The sequence below is a fragment of the Hermetia illucens genome, chromosome 1 (genome assembly GCF_905115235.1).
Source record: "Hermetia illucens chromosome 1, iHerIll2.2.curated.20191125, whole genome shotgun sequence".
Lineage (NCBI taxonomy): Eukaryota > Metazoa > Arthropoda > Insecta > Diptera > Stratiomyidae > Hermetia > Hermetia illucens.
In genome coordinates this window covers 60,182,742-60,194,840 of record NC_051849.1, presented here as the reverse complement: position 1 = coordinate 60,194,840, position 12,099 = coordinate 60,182,742, and the positions used below count along the sequence as shown (strand labels likewise).

The following is a 12,099-nucleotide window of genomic DNA, read 5'->3' as shown; positions in this document are numbered from 1 at the left end:
TTTCCACTTTGCCAGTTACATCTGCAGTCCAGGCACCGCTCTTATTGTTGCGATAAGGCTTGCTGATTAAGGGAACTTTGATTCTCATAGATGGTCTGCGAGAGAAGAGCTTGCGCTGCCTCGCAGTACTTGTGCCTCTTTCCCCAAGGATTTCTCCACCTTGCCCAGGAAATTTTCAACCGTTTTGCACGGAAGATTCTTCACCTCCAGCATCGAATCTGTTTTTTTGAGAGCGTCTGATTCGGCTCACGCTTTCTCCAAGGTCCATCAGCTCAGGATCGGATTTGACCTTCCTGAGGATGTCGGCATAAGCCATATCACCTTTTTTCGAGATGATAATCAATTCTGGACGTAATATTCTTTTATGTGTCATATTTTTCTTTCCACCATCCTTGGTCCATGCTTTTCTCATTTCTTCTTCCATATTGGTTTCTTGTTCTGGGTGTCTTTCCCATAGCCATTTTTGTTCACGGTTTTTTTTTTGTAAAAGAAATAGACAAAACCTTCCATACCAGAAGCGTCCAGCTTCCGGTTTCGCTTCAAATAAGTGAACTAGCAACTATGAATCTAACTCAATTTTCCGGAGTATGTTCAAATGGACTAATCTTTTCTGATAGAATTCTCCTTCAAAGAGAAGTTTCCAAAAAGTATATATTTCATTTATTTCCCTATTTTCTTCTTTTTTTTTGAACGTTGTTTGTTCAATTGTATCTGAAATGCTAAAAATACTTTAAATAGATTCTAATTTGTGAATTGACTGATTGTTAGTGCAGACTTAACCAATCCCCAGTACTTTCATGCTCAACTTTAAGCTCGAAATGTTGTCTTACTCTGTATTCTGTTAGTGGTTACGTCCTTTTCAAGCAATCAAGCGCTTTTTGAAGAGCTAATATAAATATTATATGCATATTATCTTGTTGAAGCATTTTTGTGAGCATTTCATTTGATATGTTTCTGTTTTTATGTTTCATAAAGTTTCATTTTAAAAAATATGTAAAATTTTTAATTGGATCCATTTATGAAAATAGTGAGCAATCAGTACTATGTACTTAGTTATATGTATATTCAAATGTAGCCATAACAACACTGAATCCTCTGCGTTGCTAATTTTTGAATTATTGGGTCCTTCTACGTTCCGTTTTACATATTACTATGTAATATATACGATGAGCTTTACATTAGGTTGCCAATCAAGAAAATACAGGTCTTTTTATGTAGAACAGAACGAGAAGCTTTCTTGAGTGAATGATAGTTTTCAAAAATAGTACTAATGTGATTCTGATCATAATTGTCATTTTCCACGAGTAATGTATGTTCTTATTGAGATGAATGTTTTTTAGTTCGCCATAAATTTATTGGCTCAAAAAACATTTATCAAGTCGGTGTAGATTTACAGTGCACCGCGCTGCGTTAATTTGAAACATAAATTTTTTAATTGAACATTTTCAAATTCATGTTAAATTTACGAAATTGATTTGGTTCCGCTGTTGCTAAAAGGCTTTATCATACACTGCCCACAGCTTTTTGTTTTACTCCCAGTTGACATATGACATATCATAGTAAATATGGTTTTGAAATTCTGAATACACATGAAACCCAAGACATTATTAGAGAAACTCGCAATTACTTATATAATTGCCAGTCTAATATTATATGTATGTATATTTTGTACATTCAACATGTATATACAGTTATAGAAGTATAATCCCCGATTCTGTATTACTGTCTCTCTCCTCACTCCCCTCAGAAACCCATCATTACACATTTATGTTAACGTTCAAATGTCCATACATGAAGTTGTGATCGAGTTCCAAAGATTCATTTTCGTACTCAACACGAGGATAAAACCTCTAGCGGACTCTATTTTACGAAATTTAAATGCCTTTTCAGTAGAAGTATCTTAGATAATTATTATATATAAAGTATTTTTCCCTTAGTCTTCACTTTCGCTTCAGTAGAATTGATTTGGCTGAGTATTTAATCAATGTCAGATTTAAAATTCCCAGTCAATTTCGCACTTTTCAAACTGAAATTTTATCTAGTTCTAGATAAAAATGCATTTGAGCGTCTGCTCGGAAGTGTATTGGACATTATGAAAAGACAAATCGATGACTATGAAGATCAAGTTCAATTGCTCATTTTCAAAAATAGTAAATGCTAATTTGTTCTTACTATAATTTTATTATGTTATGCTAGAATGTTACTAAATACCTGATCTCCAGTCAATAATTTTGTAATTATATCTATTCCTATTTTGTCGAATAATTATTTAGTGCACAATTTTGTTTTCGAAGTCCTTCTATATTGTATTGTATTGTTTTTCTTTTAACGAAGCAGCACAAATTGTTTAAAATTTTACTCGGAATTAATAATGTTTATTAGACCTTTTGGAATAGCGCTTTTTTGAGGTTCTTATGTTTCATTCAAAGCGTGTCGAATATTATTCAATATCATGTAACAATGTCAGTTAACGTTGTAATTTCGCACTAAATACTATGATATGGATGAAATATTAATGAATGAATGTTAAAATGTTAAGTACCGATGTATTGATGTTGACCTATCTAACAAAGTTATTGAGTTGCTATGTGATGTAGAATGTTGCGAACAATATGCTGTGTGGACAATGTGCTGTTTTTTACATTGTGGTAACCACTCGATGTGTATAATACATGGAAATTGAAGATGCCAAACGCCTGATAACTAGGACGGTAGGTCTGTTGTCCGCCGCGAAGACACATTCTCAAGCCAGGATCAATTTGTAATGTGGAACAATGGGTAAGCTCTAGTTTACGATTTTATGTAGATCTTATTAAATATATGAAAGTCGAGAATGCTAAAATGTCTTGTGAAGAGCATGCCATGTCTTGTTGGATCTACAATCAAAGCAAGGAATTTGCAAAGTTACTAACATCTATGCTAGACAATTTTTTTTCTTGCTGAATTTTCCACCTCTTCAGATTCTATCAAACTATTGTAGAAAATCTACGATCTACTCTCATAGTCGTCTCCCGTGATATGGAATCATTTATCTTTATGATATACCGTCTTTTCTACATCCTTTTCTTTTATTTATTCTTTTTCAGGAGTCGGGTCAAGAGAATGATACATACTTTAAACTAAATTTTTTGTTAATTTGCATATTGCCCGCTAAAAATCAGGACTGGTGAAACCTCCCATTTTCTTATAATGTTCAGTCTAATTGTCACCTGACACTTAAATGCAATTAAATAGAAATATCATCTTAATCCAGGAAAATTATTAGTTATGATATCGTATTTGCTATTTTAAGGTGCCAGTGTATCTAATGAAATTAAAGAATATTTTCCTTTTTTGCCTACAGAGTGGCTTTATTCAAGAAACACCGTATTTCAAGAATCAGGTGTTCATTTCTTAAATGTGAAGTGTTGAAGGAAAAACATTGAAGAAGGGTCATTGATTCCGGAAATATGACATTTGTTGAATACCATCACCATAGCCAAGAAAGGATGAATATTCTATAACTTTATCACTTATTGCTTATGCTATGCTGGCATTCCTTGGGTTTATGTGAAAATGTTCAAACATGAAAGAAAGTCATAATTTCTTTTAAAATTTGGATGAACGAAAACTTGTCACCATATAACAAATTTTGAGAGCTCAAAAAAAATATTTTTTTAACTGCCCAAAATGCAAAAGTTTCTTAAACTGCAGAAGTCAATATTATGAATTCATCGTAACCAATTTAAATAATATTTTAAATATATATTATACTTTTTTATATTTACGTTTTGTTAAAATTAAAAGAGAAAGAAATATGACTTAGAATCTAAGATATACATTATAACAATTTTTCTGCACCTGGCTTGTGGGGCAATTGGTTATAAAATATGTACTATTCGCTAGATATCCTTAGAACTTTGATCTTCAGAACCAGCCGTAGCATTCACGAAGGATAGTAGTTCTCCCCACCTGCACCTAGAGATCTAAAGTTATGCCGAATCTGGCGACATCGTCCCTTATAGGCCAGTTTCCGTGCAGACTGCCGTAATCTTGTACACATTTGCACGTGTCTGTAACAAAAGCTCTTACAATCAGGTGTTGTTATAGGCGAGCCAAGTCCTCCTTAACTTGGCGCAGATGGTAAGACTTTGTCATCCTCAGCAACTACTAGGTAAGACGGGTAGATTCCGCTCTTGACAGTCATCAGCGGGATGCAGATTGTGTCCATCGAAGGACCGCCAAGAGCAGAGTGCCGCCCGGTCAGTTTGTCAGCCCGCTCATTCCCCTCTGTGTTCCTATGATCGGGAACCCAGAGGAGGAATGTGCCGGTAGAATGTTCAGCGCATCCCTGCACTACCCCATCAGCCTGGCGGTTATCACTACTCAGAGAGTGTAATTTCACCGTATTTCTAGCGATTAAATTATTTGAAATAATTAAGACTTGCTTTTTTTATTCGGTAGTGATATTTATTATACATTTGTTCCCTTCATCACTGCTAACATGTCTACCAACTGTGAGCAGACTTGTTAGCACTTATGAAGTGAACAAGTGATTCTCGAAATATCGGTATTTGCAACCATAATAAATATCACTAGGGAATTGAAAAAAGCAAGTCTTAATTATTTCAAATTCAGAATGGCTAGCTTACATTTGGGACTCGGATTATACCCCAGCTATCCGCAGGCTTTCAGTATCACCAGTACTTCCGCTTAGAATACAGTAACAAAACCCGGGAGATCGTACAACTCTTCTACACTGCGTGTATTCGAAAAAATCCCGCACCGACTCCACAGGCCATCTTTGATCCATTGGTAAAAAATACTGTGCCATAAACTTGCAACGGGACATCGGGACTCATGTGGTCTGGCAGCACAGCACACTACAATGTATTTAATGTAGAGGTCCAGGGGGAAGAGGTGTGTACATTAAAGTATCTGCCCCGGTAGCATCTGCGCACGCGGTTCTTTGAATCCTATTAAGCTTCGTTTTATTGTAGTTCTTGCTTAACACGCCTGTCTCAAGAATGTGGTACGCATCCGAAAGAAATGCAGCTCCTATAAATCTCTACAAGCCCCGGGACAACCCTTTCTTAGTGTTTCTATTGCATGGCGTGCATTATATAATCTGAGTCCGGGAATTTACTATATATGCGGGGAAACTGTTTATAGCCCCACCGATTTTATCCTCGATAATTATCGATTTGATAATCTCAAATGACTTTAGCTGCATACCCTCCAAGATCTTACTGAATCTCACAGATTGGCTGGTGCTGTCAATGTTCTGACAATAGTCCAACCAGGACCACCTCTTAGTGGGCTTGATGGCCGACCTGTACTTCGTTAGTCAGTCCTTGTATGGCTACAAACATATCAGATGTTAAAGACCTTCTTCCTGAGGCGGGATATTCCACCACGGTGACAATGTCCTCTTGCTGTATTTAGCGTTTTGAATGCCTTTTCCAGAGTTCAACCTCTAACTCCAGTTCATCTATAGCGCCAATGTTACTAATTTGTTCACCGGAGAGATTTTTCTTAATATGTTGACCAAACCTCCTTCAGTCGATCCTCCTGGGATCTCTGAAAGGGTTGGAGACATTTACAGCTAGATTTAGTCTAAAAGTAGCTAACCGATGACTCTGAACAAACACTCCAGTTTTATACACTAAAAATCTCATTGTCGATCCAAAGATCAAGGATCCAACAAGAAAAGTTGATGCACTGTCCTTGTTACACACCCATAACTTTATGTTAATAATAAAATCAAAGGGGGGAGACTCACCTCTTTCGTTAATTTCTGAATTGTTCCAAAGCGCATACCTTGCGCAGCTTATTAACAGGTTGGGTTTCTTTGCTGCGATGTTGGGCGTCAAATATTAGAGTTTTTCTGTTAGAGCTGATCGGCCATGTAAGCCGATGAGTTATTCACATTCTCCACTCCCGCCTGCTCCAGTCTGGCCGATGGTACTCAAATTTGGACACAGAAAAATGTGAAGGCTCTTCCTGCCGAAGATAAATGCTCTACATCTGTTCCGATCAGTGTCTCTTATACTGTGAAATAAATTATAATATTTACTTTGGAGTTCTTTGATGGTTCGGCCTCCTCCGATCCAGGCCTTCTGTATTAATGCGACGTCGGTGTTTTCCTCTATAAAGAAAATCAACGCATTAGCTGAACCGCACTTCAAGTGCTACAAATTTGTCTGTGCTACCCTCAGCATGACCTGCTTGCCTAGAGGATTCAGCAGTCCAAGCCGGATCATTAATATTCATCTCCTCCAATAGTTTCAGGTCGTTCTCTTACATCTTTGCGTACCTGACTCCGAACCGCATTTTATAGTCCCCTTTTTCCAGCGCCTCCAGGTAATTTCTATTTATTTTATTTAGCGGAAAAGTTTGGCTGTTCACATGGGGTTCCTCACTCAATCGTCCATAGGGATCCGGGGGGTTTGAAGGTGCAAGGATTGGGCGAGCGTGTCCCTATCTATGTGTATTTTCGGCAACCAGATGCGAGCGAACAATCCCCTGAGAATCTTGTCGTATCGGATAAACTTGAGCCTTACTTCCTCCTAAGCATCGCTGATCTTAGCGACGAACAAACGGAGAAAGCCCCTCGAGAATTAGTCCTCGCTTGCTTTAACATAGAATCCACAAATTATCTGAAAGAAATCAAAGCAAGGGATGCATCCATCCTCTTCCCCTTCCCCGTACAGGAGATACTCAATCACCATCTCCGACAGCCTGGCCACAAAACTAGTTCACGGCGCCAGTTTGAGCTCGCAGGATTACCATCCGCTAGCGTGACACCTAAGTGGCTCATAGCCGTGTCGCTAAAGGGTTTCGTTCCTCATCAGCCGACTGTTGCTGTTTCCCTATCTGTGGAGGTTGCTTGGCGTCCGATCGCTTGCATACTCTGCACCCCTTATTTGTTTTGTTCATCTTAAAATCGAATGCGCTTGACGGCGGTAGACTTCGCCTTCTGCAGGTTTCCCATGTATTTGTTATTGTGTTCTTCGACAATCGGCTAGTCTTTAGCGAGGTCTTTTTCATGCCGCTAGTCGGCAGTACTGCAACGCAATCTTGCTGAGAAAATGGCCCTTAATCACTGGCTCTTGAGCAGGACTCCAGTGAACGCCCACATTTTCGCTGGCTTTCAGTGGTCGACATCCTTATCAGCGCTCACTAGACGGTTTCGGGTTAGAAGTACTGTTATTCGCCACAACCAATTCAACGACAGTAATGCCCGCCTTCGTTTGGGGTCCTATTAGCACTTTTTCCAGTGCAGGGACGACGATCATTGAGCTGTTACTTCGGGTCACCTCTTTCCGGATGTGATCAAAACGTATCACGCCACTAGTCCAACGCAACATCTTTGTCTCCATTACCGCAAGACATCAGTGTCATAGCTACATGGCCATATCCTAGACAGAATGAATTTGGATACTCCAGGACCAAAGGTTTGATCTTGTCAGAACCCGCGAGGAGTAGAATAAGGGGCACGGAAGCGTCGCTTTACCCAACGGAGAACCATCCGCAAAAATATTTCAACATTTGCGTTTAATTGTAGATGTTACAGACCAAATTGTAGATTGCATCTCTGATCCACTAGCCAACTTATTTAATAAGTTCTGCTGGATGGCGTTTTATTGTTCTTATGGCTCATAATTGCTGATTCTACATCTTCCTGCGTTGGAAGATTGATGTGCTGTGCGTCAACTAGTCTTGTTGCTTCGAGTGGTTGAACTACCAGTAGGAGATTAAGTAGCTCCTTAAAATATAAGACCTGTATCAGCTAGACATGAAAAAATTGCCTTTGACATGGACGGTACACATTCGTTTATATACGGGTTTAAAGTCGATGATTTTTGGCTTGAATTTCTTTTCCATTATAAAGGTGACTCCAAACTCCCGTTTTTCTGATAGCGTCCTAATTTTAAAAATTTACTTCATGTCAGTAATTTCGCTAATCTCGTTTTCTGGACTTCCAAACCGTAGTTGCTAATTTGCTGAAGCAGGCTTTTAACAGCATCATTCTATTAAGGGATCTAAGATTCGACGATCTAACGGCATAGCCAGTTGTTCCTTTACGCGGATGTTTCCGCAATATCAATCCTATTCGAGAATCTGCATTCTGTTGCTATACATTGTGTTGAGCTTTTGTGGATAACGGGCTTCAAGCCCATCGTTCTAAAATCCCCAACCTGGAGGACTAGTCCGATTGATGTTTCTTTTTTGAGGCGCAGAAAACTCATCTTATCCATTTCCTGTTCGTGAGACCACCACCACCGAGTGAACGCCACGTGGAGGTTTAATGTAGGGTTAGGTAGCAGAATTGTATGTCTTTATTTGTATGGAACCTTTCTCGGGATCTATGTTGCTCCACAGATAATTGGCCGATTTAGCCTGACGCCTATATTATGATACTCTTAAACGCCGTCTGGAATGTATATCGTACTAAAACCACGTCTCCTCTTCCTGCAATGATTTTGTTTCATAAAATTTAATATAAACTCGTCGTTGCAAATTCATTTCCGTATATAAAGTTGAAAACAATGGAAAGCACGCACGCAAGCAGATGTAATCAAAAAATTGTCGCTTTCAAAACTGAAATTTGAAAGGAGTGGCAATAATGGAAGTAATGACAACAGAACAGAAAAAAATACGAAGTTATGGATTTGGTGGACATAACGTCCATGTTCATCAAGGAAGCGCCCTCTCACCACTCCTTTTGTTCTTGTTATGGCCACTGTCATACGGAACATTCAGCGTCCTGCGCCTTATACACAGTTCTATGCAGGGCAAAGATTGTCCAAAGATTGAATCTGAATAAAACTAAATTTTCGACGACCGATCCCCATGAAACAGGCACTATCAGTGGCAGCGACCCGCCTAGAAGCGAGCGGTTTAAATATCTAGAGTCAATGCTATCAGCCAATGGGGAACTGTATTATAAAACCCTAAATTTCTTCCCGAGGAGTTCCCTCTTCCTATCATTCTCGCATCTTTCCGCTATTTTCCCTTTGGTGAGCAATAGTGCTAATACATCGGTGTATAGGCGGACCAATTTCCGATGAAGGTGATATGCCTCCAGGGTTAATTCTGTGTGAGCCTTATCTACCCCCTCCCTCTTTTTTCTCTGTTTTTCTTATTTTAATGCAATCGAATGACGTTCTCAACTTGATGCCATGACTCATGGGAGTGATCTTTGCTAAGAAAGGCGATGTCCTCGCTGAGTGATGTGATTGCTTTCTTGAGTGCGATGAATTTATTCGGATCTGATGTTTGCTTGGCTGCCACGATTATTCTTCTTTTTCTTCAGCCTTTGTCCCGTTTACAAGCCGGGTCGGCACGTCGTGATTAGTTTCGCCATTCGGCTCTATCGAATGCCTAATCTGGGTGCAATTTCGAGGCGTTTAACCCCCTTTTGGTCCTTTACCATCGACTTCGATGTTCAGACCAATCTTGGCAAGTAAATTCTCATTAGCACGAAGACGCCTCTCTCACAATTTGTCCACCATCGATCGCGGATATCCTCATGTCGAATGTGATCAAAACGTGTCACGCCACTAGTCCAACGCAACATCTTCGTCTCCATTATCACAAACAGCTGTTCATTGTCTTTTATAGTCGGCCAACACTCAGAACCATAGAGAGCGACAGGACGGACGACATTGCGGTAAATTTTAGATTTGAGACGTTCGTTGATACGTCGATCACAAAGAACACCACTTGTGGAACGCCACTTCATCCAGGTTGCGTAAATGCGTGAAGCAATTTCATAACGCAGTTCTCCATTGGACGATAGCGTTGACCCGAGGTATTTAAATCGATCAGTTCTGGGCAGATCACTGCCGCTGACAATGATTGCGCTTGTTTCCTGCGAATCGGTCGTCAAAAATTCAGTTTTGCTTAGATTCAATCTGAGACCGTGTTACATGAGGCGATCATTCCATTTTTGGATAAGGTGCTCGAGATCATTTTTGCTATCAGATGCTAGGAAAACATAATTTGCATAAAGCAGTGTGTAGGGCGCTGGACGCTGGATGTCCCGTGTGACGGTGTCCATAACAAGAACAAAGAGGAGTGGTGATGAACAGCAACAGAGACACGAAGCGGTTTTGATACACGCGCCATACTTCGAGCTTTACTTTTCGGATCGTGGTAGAGCAATTGAACCCAGCGCACGAGTTCTTGTGGCACTAGGTGTTGTCGTAAAGCATACCAGATAAGTGCATGTGGCACACGCGTTTTTTTCTACATCCAGAGATGCTTCTCACGATATTTCTCCATGAGTAACCGCGCAGCGTGTATTGCGTCAGTAGTTTCGCTTTCCAGAGCTCAGATGCGATGTCGTCAGATCCTGTGGCTTTCCCGAATTTTATTCGTTTTATTGCCTTATCGACTTCAGTTGCGCTGACAAGTGGAACTGCTCCAAATGTGGAAGTGGAGGATGAGCGAATTCTTTCGTTGACATCTGCTCGAAGTATTCTCGCCATCTATCCGTTGCGACTCGACGGTTGGTAAGCAAAGTACCGTTCTTATCATTAACGCAACAGAAGTGTTCGACATCCTGTGTGCGTTTGTTACGGCCTTTTTCAAGCCGATATAGATATCTTTCGCCATCCCGAGTGTCCAGTTTATCGTAAAAATTTTTGTAATGATCCACTCGGGTGGCAGCGACTGCTTTCTTTGCTTCCCGGTTGTCATTCTTATAAATTTGCAAATTGGCCAGCGTTTTATCGTCGAGAAATTTTTGGTAGAGGCGTTTCTTTCCACGGACCTTCATTTAAACATCATCATTCCAAAGCCAAGTATCTCGGTTGATTTACCGCTTACCCGGCTTAGTGGCCGCGAGGGTTGCAGAGGCCGCTTTGTGGATTGTGTCTTTCATTTGGGTCGACGATTTTTCCACATTCGTAATGGTCGGTAATCGTGTGAGTGAAATCATTTCTCCTTTCTTCTCACGAAATCGCCACCATTTAATGCGCGGCGGGCCAGTGCGTTCCTCACGTTGTTTTATCGGTGGCTTAATTCACAGGAGGGTAGTCAATGGCCGATGTTGAGGTGCGATGGTCTCATAGGGAACGGCTTTGCAATCAGTGACGGTGGCGTCTTATGAGAATATAGTCGATTTGCGTTTTACTGTTCCCACCATTCAAACCCAAGCACTGGAGAGGACGATAGGTATTCGCCTAAATACTCAAATCTGCGGTAAACAAAATTTAGTAAAGCAAAAACAGTAACGGTTTTGAATTTCTTATTTTAGTTATACAGATTTACTCAAACGAACAAATTGAGTTTCAGTTTTTCTGTACGGGGACTCACCTTGAGCGGAAACTGTGTTTTTTCCAGGGTTTTAATTACCACTATTCTGCTCTTATTTGTATAGGTTGGGCTGTTTATAAAGGCACAAGAAAAAGCTGTGTAGCGCTTGAAGAATTATCCGGATTACTGAAGTCTCTAGCTTTGAAGTTATGTTGTTATGAATTGACAATTTCCGTATTCTAAAGTAAGAGTGTCTACTCTTTGTGCTCAAATTTCTATATCAGAAAATTTGCATATTCACTCCTTTTGTCCTTTAATTAATTAAATATTAGAATATCACATCCTCTTTTGATTTATAAATAACACATTAGCCCCACAAAATCTTAGATAAAAAAATGCAGAGAAACTGATGTACCAAACGAAAATGGAAAAAAAAACATTTTCTTCGCTGTCTAAGGCTCATCTCTTTTATGAGTGAAGCTAAATTGTGTGTCGAATTGTCCTCACCTACTTTCACCAGGGACCCAAGGTAGTTTTAAGCTGCAATTCATTTCTTAACCATATCGTAAGGTAAGTGCTAAATATCCTTTTTTATTAACCAACTTGTGTGTGGGCGAGAAAAATAACTACCTTCGTTGTTTGCATGTTGCACGAAAATTATCAATGTTTTCACGAATAATAACAATCACGCTTCTAATTGGTTATGTTTTTTTTTTTTAATTTGGCTTCAAGGCACATCTTTTCATACATTTTCAAAATTTGGGAAACTGCTGAAAATGCTAAAACAACTATGCAGACCAATAAAACAAAGAATTTTCTGGGAAATTTTCAAGTGATAATTAATTACAATGTTCA

General features: G+C 39.5%; 1 protein-coding gene across 4 annotated transcripts in view; it reads left to right on the top strand.

Moving 5' to 3' along the window:
• LOC119656007 (cAMP-dependent protein kinase type II regulatory subunit) overlaps positions 1 to 12,099 on the top strand; it is a 265,746-nt gene that overhangs the window by 240,719 nt on the left and 12,928 nt on the right. The window contains exon 9 of one of the 4 annotated variants that reach the window (XM_038062269.1): positions 2,043 to 2,538. The exons of the other annotated variants lie outside the window; for them this stretch is intronic. Within the exon in view, the coding sequence (XP_037918197.1) occupies positions 2,043 to 2,161 (119 nt within the window). The 3' untranslated portion in view covers positions 2,162 to 2,538. Of the gene's footprint in view, positions 1 to 2,042; positions 2,539 to 12,099 lie in introns of those variants that run through there. 4 annotated transcript variants of the gene reach the window in all.